General features: G+C 45.6%; 1 protein-coding gene across 1 annotated transcript in view; it reads left to right on the forward strand.

Annotated features, from left to right (window-relative positions):
• The first annotated feature begins 2,974 nt into the window (after window positions 1–2,974).
• The window catches only part of ANAPC1 (anaphase promoting complex subunit 1), a 540,434-nt gene continuing 520,949 nt past the window's right edge, over window positions 2,975–22,459 (forward strand). Inside the window, exons 1-3 of the mRNA XM_029596802.1 lie at window positions 2,975–3,106; window positions 7,550–7,624; window positions 17,690–17,955. Of these exons, the coding sequence (XP_029452662.1) occupies window positions 2,975–3,106; window positions 7,550–7,624; window positions 17,690–17,955 (473 nt within the window). The remainder of the gene's footprint in view (window positions 3,107–7,549; window positions 7,625–17,689; window positions 17,956–22,459) is intronic.

Here is a 22,459-nt window from a genome sequence, read left to right on the forward strand (position 1 = left end):
CTGTATGCTGACGACATTTTTACGGTCACAAACCCCGAAGTATCTTTGCGGGCACTGACGGCGGTTTTGAAGCAATTTAGGGAGGTCCTCTGGATTTCGGGTAAAAATGGACAAATCTGAGATATTGCCTTTTGGTATTTCTGTTGCCCAACGAAACAATTTAGCTCAAGTTCCCATACCGCTGGACAAAAGGTCCTGTCAGATATCTGGGTGTCAACTTAGTTGAAGACCACGGGAACCTTTTTAAGGTTAATTATGACCCCTTATTACGTAATTTATGTCAAGAAATGCAGAAAATGGGACAGATACAATGTATCATGGCTGGGTAGGATTGCAGTGGTAAAGATGAATCTTTTTCCTCGAATTAGTTATCTCTTTCAAGTCTTGCCGGTCTGATTTCCGACGTGTGGCTTACGGCCCTGCAACAGAAATTATTTTCCTACATTTGGAAAAGGCGACCCCCAAGGGTAGCCCGAAGTGTTCTCTACAGGGTGTGCCATAAGGGCGGGCTTGGAGTCCCCAACATTAAAAAATATTATATTGCTTCGCAACTTCAGGCGGTAGTGGAATACCATATCCCCAGCAGTAGAAAGCAATGGATGCACATTGAACATTCGCGGTCTGGGTGGGATTCTGTTGAGACCATATTTTGGGAACAGAAACAGCCAGATATACGGGGGTCACATATACTGCCTTCTCTACACTGTACTGTGACCTTATGGTATAATTGGAGGGAGCGGTTAATGGGGAAAAAAGGCTGTTTTCTACCCGGTTCAGTTTCGCTTTTTGAAGGATTTTCCAGCGGGCTGTGCTTCCCGGACCTTCCAGGAATGGGCAGGGAAAGGTTTATATGCAGGGTTCTTCATGTGTGGTCGGCGGGCTCCATGAAAACATTCCCAAAACTGAATATGGCCTGCCTCAGGCGGACTTCCTGGCGTATGCCCAATTGCGTCATTTTTACATAGATCTGCTGTTGTGAGGGATATTGGGCGGGGTGCATCCCTAATGGAAGGCTTTTGTGTTATGTCTAAGAAACCACCCAAATTAATGTCTAAAATTTATAAATTATTGGAGGATGTTGGGAGTTATAATGCTGCGCATCTCCGAACCTGGGCGAGGGACATCGGGGGAGACTCGGAACTGATCGGTGGGATACCTGTTTTATGGGGCTGGGGAGGCATTCGATGTTAGCTGCTATGATTGAAAATGAATATAAAATGCTTTACTGATGGTACCTTTGTCCCCTGACCTTGGCGAAGTGGTACCCCCGGCTCTCGAACACATGTTGGAGATGTGGCACAGCAGAAGGTTCGTTTTTTCACATTTGGTGGACCTGCCCAGTAATACAGGCTTTCTGGCTTCATATTCAGGGGATGGCCAAGGAAATAATGGGGGAGGAACCATCTCTACGCCCTGAATTTTGGCTTTTAGGTTTGTGGAAAGAAGAAGAGGGACTATGTAATGGGCGGCTACTCCGCTATCTAGCTATTGCTACTCGGTCGGTAGTAGCGCAATGGTGGAAAAAAAAGGACTTGCCCCCTGTATCTTTGGTGGTTACAAAACTCCTGGGTATTAAGACCATGGAGAAAATAACTGCTTATCGACACATTAGCAAAATATGGGAAAATATGGGAACCTTTTGACAAATGGTATCAGGCACCTGGGAGACGGAAGGGATACTGGTGATGGGGGCTCAGTGGGTGAATATCAATCCAACACGTGAGGCTCAATAATGGTTTTTATTTATTTCATTTTTTATTTCTCGGATGTTTCGTGACTAAGGGCCTCATTTTCTAAAGGATCGCAGGCCTGCGATACTTTAGGGAATGAGGGGCGGGGGGCGGGCCTGCGCTAGCCGGCAGCGATCGCACCCAATAGCGCCATCATAGGGAGGTGTAGCTATTGGGCGCGAACTCGGACGCGACAAAGGGCCTTTCCTTTTCGTCGTCCGCGGCGTCTTCGAGGAGTCGGCCCCGGTGACGCCCCGACTCCTTCTCTTCTGGGCCGACTCCGCCCCCATTTTGGTATCGCACGCGATAAGGGACTTTTCGCGTGCGAAACGTCTCCCTTATCGCGTGTTGATCCGGATGGAAATGATGCCCTAAGTGCCTTAATGCGGGTATTACTATATTGTTTCTTACTGTGTTACACCAACTGTTGTATCAAATGTTTTGGTAGCAGGATTGGGGGGGGAGGGGGGTTGGGGTATTAAAAATTTGGATAAAGGGAGTGTCTCGGATGAGACAGAGCTGTCAGTGACAAATGTTGGCATGTTTGTTTTACTATGTCCAAATAAAAGTTAAATTACAAAAAAAAAAAAAAAGTGATCCTAATGCGAAAAACCAGAAAGCACTTTCTTTCTCTCTGGAGTGGCTCAAGAGAGATCAGGAAAGATCCGAACTCCAGAGCCCATAAGTGGAACACTTCTATTCTGGAAAAAGCTTTTCATAACAAAAACTGAGGTTGGGTTCTGAAATGGGGTTCTTGGTAAATAGCAGGATGAATTAGGCATGCTTACTATCCACTCTCCTTCTTAGAGAGTCAACTTCCTAGCCAGAGCTAAGCTCTACAATCAGCTGAGGCATTCAGAAGGCACTGTTAATGGGGGAACTACATGTACGCTGAGTAGAGCAAAAGTTCTGTGAGCTAGGAGACAAGGATCTTTTGGTGCTATCGGATGACGTCACCCACGTGTCATGACAAATTTATCCTGCTGTCTACAGAAAAACCCATTAAGGTAAGCAAACTTGTTTTCCGTTGCTTAGGATGAGATTTAAAGCCCTCTTCCCCCTCCATCTACAAGAATGAGTGTGCCTGAATCTGACTAAGTTTATTTAAGTGAGTTGGGTATTTTTGTGCCATTTAAGAATGTTCTGTCTGCCTGAGTTGGCTTTTTCTCTTTCTTCACTCTCTACAGTTAGAAGGTGCTTGCAGGCAATTAAATACATCTTGCCCAAGGAGATAGCTGTGGCAAATGCTTGTCAAGTGGTATAATGCCCACAATGCCCCAGGGGGCCCCAGTAATCATTCGGAGTGGAGCCTGTTTGTGACTTGTCTCATGAATATGATGGGATACAATACAGACAGATTAGCCTGGACACAGAATGTAAGTATAATCAAGAGATTGGCTGTTTGTTTTAGAACAAAAAAGCAAACTTTTTGGTGTTATGTTGCATTTTGTTCAGCAAGCCATGTCATTTTTTCTATCAGGAATGAACAAATTTCAGTTTATTAAATTGGATGTACTGTTTATTTTGTTTTCTTCTACTTTTAAAGTTGAATGTAGCCTCAGCAAATTTTCACTTTCTATAGAATGTGATAGTTAAATGTTGAGTATGTACTATGACAGGTTCGGCGTTCTCTCCGGGGGTTGTGTCACAATGCAATGCACTGCTGCTATGCATATAGATATAATAGGTAAATAGCACTAGATGTGTCTGTCTGTCTCTAGATATTACTAAATCTAGTGGTAATGCTATTGAGAAATCTCTAAATAGACAGATATCTGGGGTAGATATACAGGGATTCGAAAATTCCTCCATGATTTATTCAGGCAGGGAAGAAATGCACTTGTCATTTGAAAATCTGCCCCAATGTGACTACTGAGTAGCTTTTTTACTGAAGGGCAGAGCTGGAGACTACTTTTATTATTTCTTGTATGAAGGGTAAGAAACAGTTTGTTCATGTTTTAAGTGTTGCGGTGTTGCTGCTACAGTCTTGTGTATTTTGATTTTTCCTGGTTCTATGTTGGTTGTATGTTGATTTTATGTTTGTACACACACTGATCTTTTGGAATTGCGGGTAATAAGAATGCATAAATAAAAAAAAAATAAAATAAAACAGCCAGACCCCAAGGATACAGATTGGTCCTCAGGGACTCAAAAGTGGTGCTGGGATGCCAGGAAGACATTCACACCATTTAGAAGGCCAGGAGGACAAACCACTGTTTAAATCCAAATTGAGACACATCAGTTCTGATACTGAAAATGTGAAAATGTTATATTGATATTAAAATAGTCTTGTGATGGCATAGTCTGCTGGAAGTGTTACCCCCTGAGGCTGCAGTGGCAGATACACTGGAAAAGTGACTCAGACTGGAACAGCAACAGGGTATCTTCTACCTACAATGGCCACCTTCTACTAGGGTTGAACCCTCAAGTGCTGGTGACCAGCAAGGCTTAGGTAATAGGTTTTGAACAAGGACTAAGCAGAAAGACAGTAAGAAGCACAAGCGAACTGGAAACAGGACAAGATGAGACAAATCAGTAGATCTGGAGAAGTGAGCAAAATGTTGGGTACTTGCCAGGTTCTTATGGCCTGGATTGGCCACTGTTGGAAACAGGATGCTGGGCTTGATGGACCCTTGGTCTGACCCAGTATGGCATGTTCTTATGTTCTTATGTCATGACTATATTCTTATTATTTCCTTTCCTTGCAGCCCTCTCACTCTCTTCCCTCTACTCCTCATTCACCCCTTTACAGCTTTCTCACACTTCTCTCCACTCCCCACTGAGCACCTGCAAATCTCTCTATTCCCTTCCTTGCTTCTGTGCAGCCCTCTTACTCTGTGCCTTGCAGCTGTGCACTAAGCTGCCTCTTCCCTTGGCTCAGCAGGAACCATCACTTTCCTTTATTGGAGCGGACTGGAAGGGAACTGGGGAAGGCCGGATACGTCGCTGTGTAAAAGTTGCATAAGCCCCCCCCCCCCCCCCCTTGCACGCGCCGCCTGCACATGCATGCGCAGATTATAAAATCCGCACGCATGTGTGCACGACCCCTGTATTTTATAACATGCATGTGCCAGTGCACGCATGTTTATAAAATCGGTGCATCTATGTGTGCGTGCTCGTATAAGTTTAAAAATCTACCCCTGTGGATACCTAAAGGCTAGAGGATGGAAATGAAGAAAAGAATGCATGGGGCTAACTTACTGGTGAGGCAGTTGCTATCCTTAACCAATAAACCTTCATACTCTTGATGTAACTCCAACATTGCTCTCTGCTTCAACGGCAAGGTGTAACAGGTAATTGGATTTGAACAGCAACCAACGAGGGCCCTGACTTTTACAGTATGGGAAACTGATAAATGTGGGAGTAATCTACACGGTGCTGTAGATACACCATAAGCTTGCTGGGCAACTGGATGGACCATGTGGTCCTTTTCTGCCATATTTTCTATGTTTCTAAGTAAGCTTTAATGGTTTTAATATTTTATTTTTTCTGCTAGATGTAGTGTTACTTTAAATATCTTAATTTGTATTTCATCTAATGTTTTATTGCATTTTAACTGTGTATGTTTATATCTGTCTAGGGCCATTGTGTATTGGCAGCATATAAATAAATAAAGCATAGCCAAACCATGAACATAACCATAGATCCATTCAATTTTATAGATGCAGTCCCAGATTGCCCATTCAAAGAGATTTTCCCTCCAAAATAAACTGCAAAAAAATGTAAATTTAGACTGATAGGGTGGTTCAGTAGGATCTCTCTCTTCAAAAATTACAGCTGGGCTCCAACAGAATTTGTGGCTTAACAGCTAGAGCAAAAGCACCCAGTGGTTAAACCCCGCCAGGACACAGAGTGCCCAAATAAATAAAAATATTTTGGGGAATAAAAAGCTTAGATTTTTATTTTATATAAATATTAACAATATTTTATTATCTAATTGCTTTACATTATAGCTTAAAATAAAAAAAAATCCAGTTAAAATGAGATAAAAATTTAAAAGAATGCAATTTAAAAAATTCTCTTCAAATAGAGCAGTCTGTAAAATCTGTAAAATCAGTTGGATCTATGGTGCAGTGCTGCAGACTGTACAGAGAGTTTTGACCCTGTGTTTTCAAATAAGGTAAACTACAAAATATTTTTCAAAAAGGTTTCCCCTGGTTTGTGTTTTTTTTGGTTCACCAGAGTGTGTTTGCCTTTTTTTTTTTTTTTTCAAGTAAAAAAAAAAAAAAGATTTTTAATGATATGATTTTTAAGTTAATATAATACTGTTATCTAAGATGAGCGTTAAATTTTAACTTTTTAAATTGTGCCATCCCTTTGATATTGGTATATTTGAATGCAGCTTTTCTAGTTTATTACTGGAGAGAAGGTGATCATTTACTGAGAGATATCAGTTTTCTTATCTGTTTTATGTACTGTTTCCCCCACTCTTTTTTAACCCCTTTTCACTCTTGCCACTATTCTCTCCCCTTCCTTCTCCTACTGACTATTCCCCCTTTCTTTACTCTCTCTCCCTCTTCTTTCTCTTCTCTATCCTCTCCTCCCCTTCCCTCTTCCCCTTTTCCCATTTCTCCTTTTTTCCTTTTTCCTTTTCCCATCCTTCCCCTTCTCTTTTTCTCTCTCCAATTCTTCTGTTTTCCCCTTTCCCCTTCTAGCTTTTTTCTTCTTCCTCTTCTCCTTCCTTCCTTTTCCCCTTCCCATTTCTTCCCTTCTCCTGATCTCTTCCTTCCTCTCCTTTTTTCCCCTCCCTTTCCCCTTCCTCATTCCTGAGCTTGCCTTCTCCCCTGATTTTTTCTATCCCCTTTTCCCCTCTCCTGACCCCCTTTTCCTTTCTTCCCCTTCCCTCTTCTTTACTCTTTCCCTCCCTTTTTCACTGTGGTCAGAATTTTTCTTTCTTTTTTTAAATTTAATTATTTTAAATTCCTTTTTATTCAGGTGGTTTATTTATTTTTACTGTTATTCGTTAAGTTGATAATGATCTATCACTATGGTTTCCATACCCCTTGTTTTAAGGTGGATTATTTACCAACATACCCCCATAGGAGGATTTGAACAGTTTATACCAGATATGGTACATTACCATTTAATTATTTTATTTTTTATTTCATTCATTAAAATTTTTTATTAAGACTTTCTATTTTGTTGAAATTGTTTTTTGGTAGGAGTTATTTTTAACCTTTTTTTTTTCTTTTTTAGACAACTACTGTTTGATTTGTAGTGAATACCCTCATTGTTTCCATTCCTCTATTCCGTTGGTTAGTTTTTTTTTGTTTTTTTTTTTTTAATCTCCTCCTTGCTATTATGATGTTCTGTACATACTTTGAGATTTTGTTTAAACATGTTTGGAGTTTTTTTCAAATGTACTGTTAGTTTTTATTTGTATGTATTATTTTTATATTTTGTGTTTTTAGTCTAGTATTTTTTAATTTTATTGATGATCTTTGTATTTTTGATAGAAACAAGATACATTGTTTACTGCTGTTACCAAGATGTAGATTGTGTAGTCAAAACATGTTCATGTCAGGTGTTTTGGATCTACCCTTGTATTGATTTATACATGAGTTTTATTATTTTACTATTTATATATTTAATATGTTAATACTGTTTTACTATATGTGAACTTGTGTTTTTATTGAATATTTATTGTAATTTTTTATTTTATGTCTACTTTTTTTTATAAATTGTATGTAATTTGATTTATTTGCTTTGTATTCCACTTTACTTTTAACTTTTTCTTTGTGGTTCTTTTACCTCTTTTCCTAATTGTGTAAGTAATACAGAACATTTTCTACCTTTTTAATGGTTTGGTCTTCTTGCAGCTTGATTTTGAAGGATCTCTTTCTCCAGTGATTGCTCCTAAAAAAGCCAGGCCTTCTGAGACTGGGTCAGATGAAGTAAGCACAACTACTGGATCTCTTTATTGAAAGTGGTGATGTAGAAAAGCAAAAATTGGAATTTCTATAGTAGTAGGTACCAAGCAGCACCAGTTTCACCAATTCGTCCATCAGTTTGCCTAGTCTAGAGCTAGGTTCTCGAAATCCCTGGCTTTGTAACCTGCACTTACCCCAGTTACCCCAGACCCCTCAAAGATGCCTTTTTGTTTTTCAAACTTACACCTCCTTCATGTCAGAAATAAAGCCAAAATTGCTCTGCATTTTCAAGATAAGATCTTAAGTATTTCATGTGAATTTAATCAATTACCTATCCTACATATTAACCTTTTGTCTGCAGTATGTTCCTGGTCCAAATTTGCCACAATTGATAATTCCACTATTATGAAAATCATCTCAAATTCAAAAATCTCAAACAGCCCATTTAATCCCTGTCCTGGATAATTAATAAAAGATACAAGAGAACAACTGTTGCCCATTTTAACTCAAATATTTAACTGTTCCCTTAAATCCGGTGTGTTCCCATCTTCCCTTAAACAAACTTCTTTTTTGGAATAGGTAAAAATAGATAACATTAGATCCTCTCGATTTTACAAACTATTCCCCATTGCCTCCCTCCCATCTCTTTCAAAAATAATTGACTCTGTTGTCCTTCACCAACTATTTGAAAATATAGAAGATAATGAATTACTCCACCCGAATCAACATTGTTTCAGAAAAGGACACAGTACTGAAACCCTCTGCTCTCTCTATTAGATACCATCATACGTGGCTTTGATTCCAACATTGAAAACATCATTGTCTTTCTTGACATTTCTGCTGCCTTTGATACTGTAAACCACAACATTCTCTACTCCAAACTCGAACATATTGGCATTACTGGTACAGTTTTATCATGGTTTAAGTCTTCTCTTCTAAATCAATTCCAGCAGATTACCTTTGGTGAACAACACTCCAACTGGTACTGCACTAACTCAGGAGTTCCCCAAGGTTCCTCTCTTTCCGCCATTCTTTTTAACATCTATCTGCTCCCTCTCTGTCACTTACTATCCGGTTTAGGGCTAAACTTTAAAATGTCCATAGATAACATTCAATTTATAGTTCCTTTCAATACCTCATGGGCAAATACTTTCTCATTAATCCATTTATATCTCAAAGCAATCAACACATGGTTGTCACATAATCATCTGAAATGAAATACATCTAAAACTGAAATGGTATAATTCCTAGCGTGTAGCAGATGGACTCAGGACCAATGGGTATAGTGTACTCCTGATAGCAGTTGGAGACTGATCAGATTTCAATCTGACGTCAGCCCCTAGTACATATACCCCTGCAGGAAGTGCAGCTCTTCAGTATTTTCCATCTCCATAGCAGTTAGGGACTATCTGCATGCTCTCGCAGCGTTAGAACCAATTCAAGAAGAAAACCCAAATTTGAAGACAAAACCTACCTCTGAAGATGAGCCCCGCTCTCCTGCGGTGATACCCTCAGGTCCTTCCCCCAGTTGAGATTTCCCGAGGTGATTTCCGTGGTCCCTCGGAGGTGAGCCTCGGTCTGGTGGCCGAATCGCGGTGAGGACCTAGCCCCCGATCCCGGGCACGGCTGAGAGGCAGCGGGTGCCCCCCTCAAGCGCGGCGGTGAAGGTATTTGCCCTCTCCTCCCGCAGCTGGAGACCATCCGGAACGAAACCGGGAAGCGCCGAAGACGAGGTAAGGTAGAAATCTTCAGTGCCGACTCCGAGGTTCGAGGAGTCGCACAGGTCACCGGCCGGGACCAGTGCCGCCGGGTTGATCCGCCCTAGCAAGGCCAGGCCCCGGTTAGATCCAAGGATCTACCCACGTGGAGACCCTCCGATGTAGTCGCCATATTGCCCGCGTGGTCGCCGTCGCCATCTTGGCCCTATTCGCCGCTCCGCTCATAGTCTCGGGCTGGGTGCACAAGTTTACTTAGGCGCACAAATTACATGTGCGCATAAAGTTACACGCACAAGGGCTGTGCACACAAGATATATGCGCGCCACGCGCCTACCGGGCTAAGCGCACAACCCACACGCACATTTAGACACGCCGGAGCGCATAAGGCCGACAACAGTGGCACCACCAGAAACAGAGATAAAGGCTTAAAGTCTCTGCCCAGCATGCCATATCAGAGCCGCACAAAGGGCCGGATTTTAAAAGGGTTATGCGCATAAGTTATGCGCGTAACCCTTAAAAAAGCCCCTTGTGCGCGCCGAGCCTATTTTGCATAGGCTCGGCAGTGCGCACAAGCACCGGGACGCGCGTAAGTCCAGGGGCTTCGCAAAGGGGGCGTGTCGGGTGGGCTGCGTGAATTTCGGGGTGGGGCGGGAGGCATGTCGGAGGCATGACGCCGGCCCGGGGACGTGGTCGAGGCCTCCGGACCAGCCCCCGGGTCGGGTGATGGCACGTGCAGAGTCACACCTGCTTCGGGCAGGTGTAACTCTGCCGACAATGGTAGGGGAGGGTTTAGATAGGGCTGGGGGGGTGGGTTAGGTAGGGGAAGGGAGGGGAAGGTGCAGGGAACGGGCAGCGCATGTAGGGCTCAGCGCACGCAAGGTGCACAAATGTGCACCCCCTTGCGTGCGCCGACCCCGGATTTTATAAGATACGCTCGGCTACGGGCGTATCTTATAAAATCCGGCGTACTTTTGTTCGCGCGCACATAAGTTTATAAAATCTACCCCACAGCGAGGAGGCCAATGCCCTGTGCGCTCAGTGTGAGAGGCCCTGGGAGATCCAGCCCAGGGCCAGTCCTACTCAGGCTCCTCAGTGGGTACCCCGGACCTTGCAATTCCCAGTGGGACACTCCCATGAACGGGGACCCCCAGGGACTCAACGCCCCTCAGCTTGGATCCAGCGTCTATCTCATGGGTGGAGTTCTTCAAAGGGCTACACACCTTTGTTCACATGCAAACGGAACCCCTGGCTGACCAGCCACATCCTCCGCCAGATGACCTTTATGCCCCGGGCCTCTCGAGGCCTAGACAAAGGTTTCCACCGCCAGGAGCCCCACCTATGGGGACAACGGACAACTCTGAAGAGGAAGCAGAGCCCCTAGAAGAGGGCGAACTCCCCCCGGGGACAGAGCCTCACCGAACCATGAGACGCTTCTTCACCAAGAGCGAGCTCCCTGACGTGGTCACCCACAGCCTGCTGGAGCTCGCTATTCCGGGCCCAGATGCTTCGGGGGGACCCAAGCCGAATCCCCTACTGGAGGGCCTCCGCCAGACCTCCTGCCATTTCCCACTGTTACAAGCTGTCCAGCAGCTAATTGACATTCAAAGGGGGACAAGCTATGGCAACCATGTGTACCCCCTGGACCTGGTGGCCAAAGATCTTCTCACATGCCCAAGAGTTGATGCCATGGTCTGCACGGTCTCAAAGTGCACCACTATCCCAGTGGAGGGAGGAGTAGCGCTCAACGATGCACATATCCGGCATCTGGAATCCATCCTTAAACAGTCTTTTGACGTAGCCGCTATGTCCCTACAAATAGCGGCCTGCTGCACCGTAGTGACACGTGCCTGCTTATCTCATTTACATATATAATTTACATATATATACATTTACATTTACATATATAATTATCTGATCTTCTTTTTCCTTCTTAATCCAAGTTATTGTTTTCCTGTTACATGTAACTGCTTTTCTGCACTATTGTTCAAATTGTAAAGTTTATTATATTGTGCACCCCTGTTCCTTGTGAACCAGCATGATGGGACTTCTGTCTTGAATGTTGGTATATAAAAAAACTTAAATAAATAAATAAATAAATAAATAAATAAATCTCAGACCAGGAGCAACACCCCTGGAGAAGTCATGGAACCAGCAGTATCATTCCTTGCGGATGCTGCTTCCGATCTGATGCGCACGGCGGCCAGAAGAGTGTCCTCTGCGGTGGCTGCCAGGAGGCAACTCTGGCTCCGAAGCTGGTCGGCTGACGCATCTTCCAAGACTTGCCTCACAAGGATGCCCTTCAAAGGATCCCGCCTGTTCAGCAGCGAGCTAGAGAAAGTGACCAACAAATGGGGCAAGTCCCCATTGCCACGCCTACCGGAGGACACGACGAGGAGGAACCAGCGATCCTTCCCCCGGCCCGTCAGGGGCAGAAGTTCACAGCGCTTCAATCCATACAGAAACAACTATCAAGCGCCCCACCCTACGGGCAGGAACCAGTCCTTTTGGACCAAGCACAACAAGAGGGGAACCAGCTCGGGTACAGGCCCCCAGCCGTACCCCACAATGAGATTCAGCCGACCCGTCCAAGGGAAGAAGCCATAGGGGGCACACTAGCCCTATTCTACCACAGATGGGTCGCGATAACTTCGGACAAGTGGGTCCTAGCCATCATTCGGGAGGGGTACTATCTGGATTTTCTACGAAACCCTCTGGACAAGTTCGTGGAGTCCCCCTGCCACGACCTCACCAAGAGGGTAGCAGTGGAAGCTACACTAACCAGACTACTGACCCTCGAGGCCATAACCCCAGTGCCTCCACAAGAAATAAATACTGGGCATTATTCCATTTATTTTATCGTCCCTAAGAAAGAGGGGACGTTCAGGCCCATCCTGGACCTCAAGTCGGTCAACCGCCACCTGAGGATTCCCTGCTTCCGCATGGAAACCCTACGCTCCATAATAAGGGCAATACAACCGGGAGAGTGTCTCACATCCCTGGATCTTTTGGAGGCCTTCCTACACATCCCAATTCATCAGGAACACCAGCGCTATCTACACTTCAAAATCCTGGACCGTCACTACCAGTTCCGGGCACTACTCTTTGGGTTAGCCACAGCACCCCGGACGTTCACCAAGATCATAGTGGTGGTGGCGGCAACATTGAGGAAGTAAGGAATCCTCGTACATCCTTACCTAGACGATTGGCTGATGAGGGCGAAATCCCCAGAGGAAAGCCGCCAAGCAGCCAACAGAGTCAAAACTCTACTGGAGAGCCTAGGATGGGTGGTCAACACAAACAAAAGTTGTCTGCAGCCCTCACAGTCTCTAGAGTACCTAGGAGTCCGATTCGACACCAAAGAAGACAAGGGTCAGCCTGACTCCCACAAGGAGATCAAAACTGCGGAACCGGTTACAAAGACTGTTGAGCGAACCTCGCCCCACAGCATGGGATTACCTACAAGTCCTCGGTCTGATGGCATCCACACTGGAAGTAGTACCATGGGTGAGAGCTCACATGAGACCCCTGCAGCGCTCACTTCTAGCACTATGGAATCCGCTGTCTCAGAACTATTCCGTACGTCAATCACTTCCGGGCAGGGTTCGAACCTAGCTACGGTGGTGGCTACTGGCCAGCCACCTGAGCCAGGGAACAAGACTATCCTCCCCAACCTGGACCCTGCTCACCACAGACGCCAGCCTACGAGGATGGGGAACTCACTGCAAGGAATTAACTGCCCAAGGGCAGTGGAACGCAGAAGAGTCTGGATGGAACATGAACCGCATAGAAGCCCGGGCAGTCAGACTAGCCTGCCTACGCTTTGCCCACAGACTCCGAGACAAAGCAGTCCGAGTAATGTCAATGCCACAACAGTGGCCTACATCAACTGGCAGGGGGGAACCAGAAGCCAACAGGTGTCTCTGGAAATAGACCCCCTAATGATGTGGGCGGAAGTAAACCTCCAATAGATCTCGGCCATCCACATTGCCGGGAAAGACAACATCACGGCGGACTACCTCAGCAGGGAAAGTCTAGATCCAGAATGGAAGCTGTCGTCCGCAGCGTTCCAAATGATAGTGGGGGACACCAGACATGGACCTTCTGGCAAACCGGAACAACGCCCAAGTACCCAGGTACTCCAGCCGCAGGTGGGAACCTCAGTCCCAGGGGATCGATGACCTGGTACAGACCTGGCCACAGGGGACCCTATTATACGCTTTCCCACCGTGGCCCCTGCTGGGCGCAATCATTCACAAGATACAGCTGCACAGGGGACTAGTTCTTCTGGTGGCCCCGGACTGGCCAAGAAGACCATGGTACGCTGACATAAGAAGGCTACTGGCAGGGAACCCCCTACCACTGCCTCTGCACGGAGACCTACTCCAACAAGGACCAATCCTCAACGAGGATTCAGCTCAATTCTCTCTTACGGGCTGGCCATTGAGAGAGCTCGCCTGAGAAAGAGCGGATACTGCGGGGCTGTAATCGACACCCTGCTCCGAGCACACAAGTTCTCCAAATTCCTAACGTACATAAGGATTTGGAGAGTCTTTGAAGCCTGGTGCGAAGACCATGACATCAAGCCACGCTCAACTAAAGTTTCCGTGATCCTGGAATTCTTACAGAACGGGCTATAGAAGGGGCTGTCCCTCAACTCTATCAAGGTACAGGTGGCTGCATTATCATGCTATGGCCCAAAGAGCAGGGACGACAGCATAGCTTCTCACCCTGACTTGTCACGTTTCCTGAAAGAAGTCAAACACATCCGCCCACCACTAAAGTGGCCGGTACCTCTGTGGAATCTCAACCTGGTCCTGGATTTCCTAGCAGGAACCTCCTTCAGACCCCTCCGAGGTCTGTCCCTCTGTCTTTTAACTTTAAAGACAGCTTTTCTGCTGGCAGTTTGCTCAGCCCGCCGCATTTCTGAACTACAAGCACTGTCCTGCCGTGAGCTGTTCCTCAGGCTCACCCCGGGATCTATCCAGCTACGCACGGTCCCTTCGTTTCTTCCCAAGGTGGTATCACACTTCCATCTTAATCAAACCATCTCGCTACCATCGCCGGATAACTTGAAGAATTCGGAAGAAGCTCGTAGTCTACGCCACCTCAATATAGGCAGCCTCCTGTCCAGATACCTGGAAATGTTGGAACCCGTACGAAAAGACCACCTTTTCGTCCTTCACAGCAGGAAAAGACAAGGGGAAGCGGCCTCGTGGGCAACCATAGCCCGCTGGATCAAGGAAGTCATCCAGGCAGCCTATGTAGAAGCAGGCAAGCCTCCGCCTCTACAGGTCAAGGCCCATTCTACCAGAGCCCAGGCAGTATCCTGGGCAGTCACCCGCCGAGATCTGTAGGCGGGTGACTGCCCATTGGTCCTGAGTCCATCTGCTACATGCTAGGACTCAGTGTGTAGCAGATGGACTCGGCGTGTAGCATTGGTCCCTGAGTCCATCTGCTACACGCTAGGAAATGGAGAAATTACTTACCTGATAATTTAGTTTTCCTTAGTGTAGACAGATGGACTCAGCATCCCACCCTTGGCTGCCGTTACGCATGGAATTTCGAATGATTCGAAGGTAAGCCATGTTTTCATTCACCTAGGGCACCCACCCTACCGGGTGTGAACGCTTTCTGGTTGAGTACACTGGCGGTCTCCAGCTATAGTCGTTCCAACCAGTTCAAGTTAATCAAGTTATAAAGTTTAACCAAGTTATGAAGTTATTCAAGTTAATCAAATTAGTCACACATATATCCACAATGCTTTTCGAGGAGAATACTTCCTGCAGGGGTATATGTGCTAGGGGCTGACATCAGATTGAAATCTGATCCATCTCCAACTGCTATCAGGAGTACACTATACCCATTGGTCCTGAGTCCATCTGTCTACACTAAAGAAAACGAAATTATCAGGTAAGTAATTTCTCCATTTATCCACTATACAATTCTCATCCTGCTGTCCACCTACTGAATTCATATATGAAAATTGTTCTATCCCTATTGTACACTGTGCACGAAATCTTGGTGTAATGGTAGACTCGAAACTTTCAATGTCTCATAACATCTCCACAGTTGTAAAAAAAAAAATCATTCTTCAAAATACACTGCTAAAAAAGCTAAAACCTGCTTTATCCAACTGATTTCCGTACCATTCTTCAAGCACTAATACTAACTGGTCTAGATTACTGCAACTCTCTTTACATAGGCCTCCCAGATACTGTTCTTCATCCATTACAATTGATACAAAACTCAACTGCCCATCTTATTTATAACTCTAATCGCAGAGACCACATACCGTATTTTTCGCTCCATAAGACGCACCTGACCATAAGACGCACCTAGGATTCAGAGGGGCAAAATTAAAAAAAAAAATTTTGTGCTAAACCGGCTCTGTCCCCGGGCGTCTGTGCGTCATATGGAGCAAATTAGGGGAGTGCATAACATTTTTTTCTCTCCCTATTTTGTTTTCGGGTCTGGGGAGGGCCATTTCTGTCCATTCCCCAGATCAGAAAACTTTTGTCTTTCTAATTCTGTGGGAACTCCCCCCCCCCCCCCCCAAAAAAAAAACCACCCACCCCAACACTTTAAATTAATTAACAACCCCCCACCATCCTGACCCCTCCCCTAGATCTTCCAAATTAATTTACTACAACCCCCCACTCTCCTGACCCCCCCAAGACCTGCCAAAAGTCCCTGGTGGTCCAGCGGGGGTCCGGGAGCGATCTCCTGGACTTGGGCCGTCGGCTGCCAGCAATCAAAATGGCGCCGACGGCCCTTTGCCCTTACTATGTCACTGGGGTCGACCAATGGCAGCGGAAGCCCCTGTGACATAGTAAGGGCAAAGGGCTGTCGGCTGCCAGTAATCAAAATGGCGCCCTATTCTGTTCTGCTTTCAGTGGCATCTCATATAGCATGACTTGAATATTAGCTACTTATATTATAGTTTTTTAGTTCTTTTAAATTCTATTTATTATTTTACTTGTATTGTATTTTAACCTTTAATCTTGCTATAGTTGTAAATTCTCATTTCCAATTTCTCTTTTATTTGTATCTTAATTTTGTAAACTGCTTAGATCTAATAAACTACTGTATCGGCGGTATATAAAAGATTTTAAATAAATAAAGCTATACGGTGCTGGACCTGGGCATACGCGTAGGTACGTGCGCAAAATTCTCTTGGCCCCGCCTTGGAATGCCGATGCCCTGCCCCAATCACACTATGCTCCCTTTTTGTTCAAAGTGAGATATTCGTATATCAGGAGGTGTGCACACATGTAGGCAGCTTTTAAAATTGTGAGGACACAAGCATGTCCTGATTTTGGTGAGGCTTCGCTTTTAAAATTCACTTCAGAATGTGTTGTGGGACAGAATAAATCTGGGTGAATAGCATCAGTCTGTGCACCTGTATCACCCTGACAAAGAATTAATTGGCATGTTTGCACCTAGGGCAAAGTTTTACCAACTGCACAACCATGCCAGTATAGCTATGACAAACCATGCCCCATTCTACACCTCTTCTGAGCTGCACTGAGGCAGCCATCCTGCTTGCCCTGACCTAGTTGTGCCACTTCCTTCAGACTGCATATAGTTTGCTTTTGGGAACTTGAGTTGTTAATGATTTCCACTGTATTTAGAACATAAAAATGGGGCATACACATAATAAAAGGTACCCACCTTGGTTAGCCGCCTGGCTTAGTGACACTGCTGCATGCTGTAGTGCAAATTATCTGGGTTCAATGTCCATTTCAGGCTTCTGTTTTTCAGGTTGGCAGGTAGTGATACAGTGGCTATACTTAGGAGCCATTATTGCAGTGTTCCAGAGGGAATTCCAGTGCATGGCTTCTGGCAGAAGATTGTTCGTCTTAATGAGTGCATTATTGGAGTTAGGAGGGAGATATACAATTATAAAATAGGGGAAAAAACCTTGGTGTGAATGAACATTTATGGTACTATAGCCCAACAAAGCTGATTGAGTTGGAAGTTCAAAGGAGCAGGAGGAAACTGTCAAATCAAACAAAAAAAAGTACCTATCAATTCTCAGAAAATGAAAAACTGGTATGAGACCTGCATATTTAAAGTAAGATCAGCAAAGGGAGAAATGATTCCAAGATACAGGCCAGTTTGTTGTTTTGAGGATCATAGATAACATGCTTTCACTAATTAAAAGTTAATAACTAGTTTCATTGACTAACAAAAAGTGAACAATATTTTTTGTAGCTCTGGGTTAATTTTTTCTTAATTAAATCATTGAATTGGTTTGTGGTTGAGGTAGGATAGAAGGTTCTTAACAGCATAACATTAAGCAATGCTTTTACTGATTTTTTTTTTTTTTTGATAATTAACTACATTTTTTCCTGGTGTATCTGCTGTTTAGGACTGGGAATACCTGCTGAATTCGGACTACCATCAAAATGTTGAGTCTCACCTTCTGACCAGTGCTCTGCACCTGGATCCTTTGGAAATTCCTCACCCTAGAGCTGAACTTCCATACAGCCTCAGCTTGGATTCTTCCACGCTCCTCTTTAGCCACATTCCTGCCCTCTTCTCTGTGCTTCATCTTGTCTATGAAGATCTCAAGCTAAACAGCCTCATGAGAGAGGAGATGCACTCCCTTGTTGTTGTTCTAATTCAGCTGGCGAGGTAATCCTTTATCTCTTCCCCTGTCCATGAAACACTAAAGTCTGTGCCATCTAAGCTGGATTCCCCCTCTGTTTCTCTTTTGTTTCTTTATTAAGAAAAGATTACATTATAAAAACAGTTCAAACCACAGTGATGATGAGAAGAGATACTAAATTTGATAAATGAGTAATTGTCAATGTGGGGCCTAGAAGATTTGCCAGTCGGATGCACAGAAACTGATATTCAAAAGATCTAGGCACCCAAGTTTAAGAGTTAGGCACCTGGACTTGAACTGAAAAATTTGCTAGTTCAGTCATTACCAGGCTCTTTCTGTTTGGGATCCACTTAAGTGCAAAGGGTTAAAGTCAGTTGAAATCCAAATTCCTACAAATCATTTTTTTTTCTATCAGTTGCATATTGCGAAAGTGAAAAAAATAAAATTGTGATAGTTAGTTAATTAATAGTCAAAACTGGCACTTTCTTTAACTTTACAAACAATAGGAGACTGCAATCCTGTGTATGGCCTTGTGTTTAATCTGCATTTTTCCTAATGGAGATTCATTGTAGGCCCAATATTTAAAAAGCACCAAGTGCTCAAACATAAGTTAAGTGCCTATATTCAAATACTATAGATTCCATAGATAGAAAATTTCTTTGAATACAGGCATTTAACTTTTAACTTTAGGTACCTTAATGAGGTTCCCATAGTTAGGCCAGGTATAGGGCAACCTAACTTTGAATGCCTCAGTTAGGCTCCCAGTACTGGAAATCAGCACCAGGCTAAGTTCGTTTCTCCACCTTGTCCCCAACCACATTTTAAGCACCTGCATTTAGAAGCTCAGTTCTGTTCATACCCCAGATCAGTCCAGACAAGTGGATTTTTCATCCCTACCAGCAGATGGTGGCAGAGAACCAAAGACTTTTGAGGCACTGCTACATAACCGAGAGTGCCACCTGCAGTCCCTCAGTATTTCTCTGTCTCCAGCAGATGGTAGAGGTGCAAACCTGCTGTCTGACATTTAAAAAAAAGAAAAGAAAAAGAATAAAGTTAGGGAAGAGGAGAATCCCTGAAGTGTTACGTTCCTTTGTGGGCCATCCCTCAGGTGGAGCTGGGCAAGCCTGCAGTGGGCCTGTGGTTGGGGCTGATAGCCAGGCGACCCAGGTGGAGGCTGGCTCCCTCTGCTTCCCTGAAGGCTTCTTCCCAGATGAGTGACCATCTTGCTGGGGTGTTCCTGACTCTTTAAGAGTTAAAAAAAAAAAAAAAAAATATGAAGCGGAGTGGCAGTGCTTTGGACTATTCCCTCACAGTGCAGAGCAGGCCAGAGCTGGGTAAGGAGCTTTGTGGAGGCCAGGGCTGTCAGCAATCGGCTCACGGAGTCAAGAGGCTGTGCTGGGCTGTTTTCCCCCACACGCCGTGACCGTGTGATGGTATACTGCGAGTGAGGCAGGCCCGACCGCATGTGTGCAAGATGGCGCCGACGATGGGATTGCTTTGTGGGAGAGGCTGCCGATCATGTGGGGTGCTCCGGGGGCAGCTTAATTCAGCATCTTTATGCCGCAATTGTGCCTCAGGCAGGGAAGGTTCCTCGGCGGGTGGGGACCAAGCTCGGGCGCAGGGCCATGCATTCCCAGGCTCCTGTGTTGGACTCTGCTGTGGCTCTGGAGGGCCTTTCAGGCAGAGGGAAAGCGTCTGCCAGGAGGAGGGCTGATTTAGAACCCATAGATTCCCCTTCCCCATTGTCGCCGGTGCTTCCTTAAAGACAGGACTTTGGGGGGGGGGGGGAGGGGGAAGCTTAGGCAAGCCCTGGGTCAGATGAAGTGGATGACATGGTATTTTCCACAGATTTTGTTCTCCTTATGTACAAAGCTTTCCTGGCCTGCAGGGATTCTTCTCTGTGTTTCCTCTGTAGCCTCTAATAGGCCGGGTGTTACGATGCATCAAGAGACATCTGAATTGAGTGGTTCTGGTCGTATCTATCCATGGTTCACGGATCTGGTACAGCTTGCAGTTTTTGGGCCCTTGAGGTTGGCTCATCTACAGGGACTGTTAAGACAAGGTCCTATTTTCTCGGATTGTGCGGATCACTTCTGTCTTGTGCCTTGGCTTTTGAGTGGAGACGTTTGTGATTGAAAGGTTACTCATAGCCAGTGATTTCCAGTTTGCTTCAGGGTAGGAGACCAGCCACATCTATGGCATATGTCTAGGTGTGGAGCATGTTCGACAACTGATGTGTGGAGGAAGGCCTTGACCTATTTGCTAGTGGATATTCCACAGGTGGACTTTCTGCAACACGGCTTTTCTAAAGGCTTGGCTTATAATTCGCTGTGGTTTCAGGTGGCAGCCTTGGGTTGCCTCTGAGACAAGCTCTGAGGTAGGTCGTTGGCCTCTCATCTGGATGTGGTGAGGTTTCTGAAGGGGGTCAAACATCTGCATCCACTGGTGCATGGGTTGTGTCCTGCGTGGAGTCTGAACTTAGTCTAGTGGGTGTTTTGCGGGCCTCCGTTTTGAGCCGTTGAGGAAGGCCTCTTAGAAGGACCTCTGAGCCATTGAGGAAGACCACTTTGAAGTACCTCACTCTAAAAGTAGTTTTTCTGGTGGCGATTTGTTCAGCTTGAAGAATTTTGGAGCTGCAGGCGTTTTTTTGAGGATGAGGGAGTGTCGTTGCATACTGTTCCCTCATTTCTTCCTAAGATGGTTTCTTCCTTCCATCTGAATCATCCAGTAGAGCTTCCTCCTTTCCCGAATTGGTCGTACGAATCGTCGGAATCCAGGGAGCTCGATCGCTTGGAAATTCATCGGGCGCTGTTGCGTTATTTAAAAGGCACCAACAGTTTTAGGCAATTGGATCATTTGTTTGTGGTGTTTGGAGGTGCAAAGAAGGGTTGCAAGACCTCTAAGGGCACAATAGTGCACTGGCTGAAGGATGCGATTGTTTCGGCTTACATTGGCAAAGGAAGGAGAATTCCAAATGGTTTGCGTGTACACTCTACGAGGGCGCAGGCAAACTCATGGGCTGAGCGTCAGTTGGTGTCTCTACACACTTTCTCACCATTACCAGTTGAATGTTCAAGCTCTGCAGCGTCCTTGGGCGAGAGCATGTTGCTGGGGGTCTTTCGCGAGCCTGCCCAGTGTAGGGTTGCTTTGGTACATCCCGCTTGTCTGGACTGATCTAGGGTATGAACAGGAAAGGAAAATTGGTTCTTACCTGCTAATTTTTGTTCCTGAAGTACACCAGATCAGTTCAGAGACCCATCTCTGTGTGTGTTGCTCAAGAACTTTGGGGCAAGTCTATCTTAGGTCACACTTTCTGGGAAGAACTGTCATGTTGTACATTTTCAGAGCCTTCAGAACCTTCAGAATTTGACCTGGTTGTTCTGTTCTCCCTCGAAGTGGTTATGCTATGTTCAGAGGTTTTCTATTGTTCTGGTTAAGTGATTTTCCCCCTCATTTTCACAATCTCAGCTGTAGTTCATCTCTAATCTGGCTTGGATACAGGTCAGTGCTGAGGGCCTGCGGGGTGGCACTCTGTTATCTAGCAGTGCCTCAAAGTCTTTGGTTCTCTGCCTCCATTTGCTGGTAGTGATGCAAAACCCACTTGTCTGGACTGATGTGGTACTTCAGGAATGAAAAGTTGTAGGTAAGAACCAGTTTTCCTGGGGCGTGGTTAACGCAGCCGATGAAAGCAGACGCATAGCTCTTGAGCTCCGCTCCCCCACGAGCCCGCCACCCGCTAAAAAAGCAGCGAACCGGGTAGATTTTTTTCATAATTGCCTGGGAGACTTGTCCTAAAGGTCAGCATACCTTTTTTGATGGCATCCAAGCGAAAGCCAGCCGATCTTCGGCACTTTTCATACAATAAACTACCGCCGGATCCAGAGCAAGATGGCGCCTCTGACGGCGATTTCAGCGAGGGGGACGGTGAGGAGGCCGAGGAGACGCGTGCGATGGCGCCCGGCGGGGCTGCTGCCTCGACAGCTGATTACCTTACACGAACAGAGGTACGGCAATGGTTTATGGACCTCAGAAAGGATATGAAACAGCATAAACAGGACATTATGGCGTCTGTAGCAGATTTAAAAGAAGATTTGGCTGCTCTGGGGAACAGGGTTGATGACCTGGAGACCCGGGTTGACTCTCATGGTGAGGCCCTCAACTCGCTACAAACTCAGGGTACCCAAGCTCAAACTGATATTTTAGAGCTGCAGGAGAAAATTGAGGACCTGGAAAATAGAAACAGGAGGGCTAACCTTCGTATAAGGGGTGTACCTGAAACTCCTGAATTTTCTGACGCGGCGCTTGTTGCTACCCAAATTTGCCAGCACTTGCTCCTTGGAGGCCTGGATGGCACAGCTACCTCACAGGCCGACCCCCCAGAGGTGCGCTTGGAGCGGGCGCACCGCGCGCTGGGTCAGCGCCGGGACCAGCAGCCCCGTGACTTAGTCATCTGCTTCCATAGCTTTCTGATAAAGGAGAGGGTGTATGCTGCTTCTCGCTCCCAGAAGGAAATACAATGGCGCAACCTGC

This window comes from Rhinatrema bivittatum, chromosome 3 (genome assembly GCF_901001135.1).
Source record: "Rhinatrema bivittatum chromosome 3, aRhiBiv1.1, whole genome shotgun sequence".
Lineage (NCBI taxonomy): Eukaryota > Metazoa > Chordata > Amphibia > Gymnophiona > Rhinatrematidae > Rhinatrema > Rhinatrema bivittatum.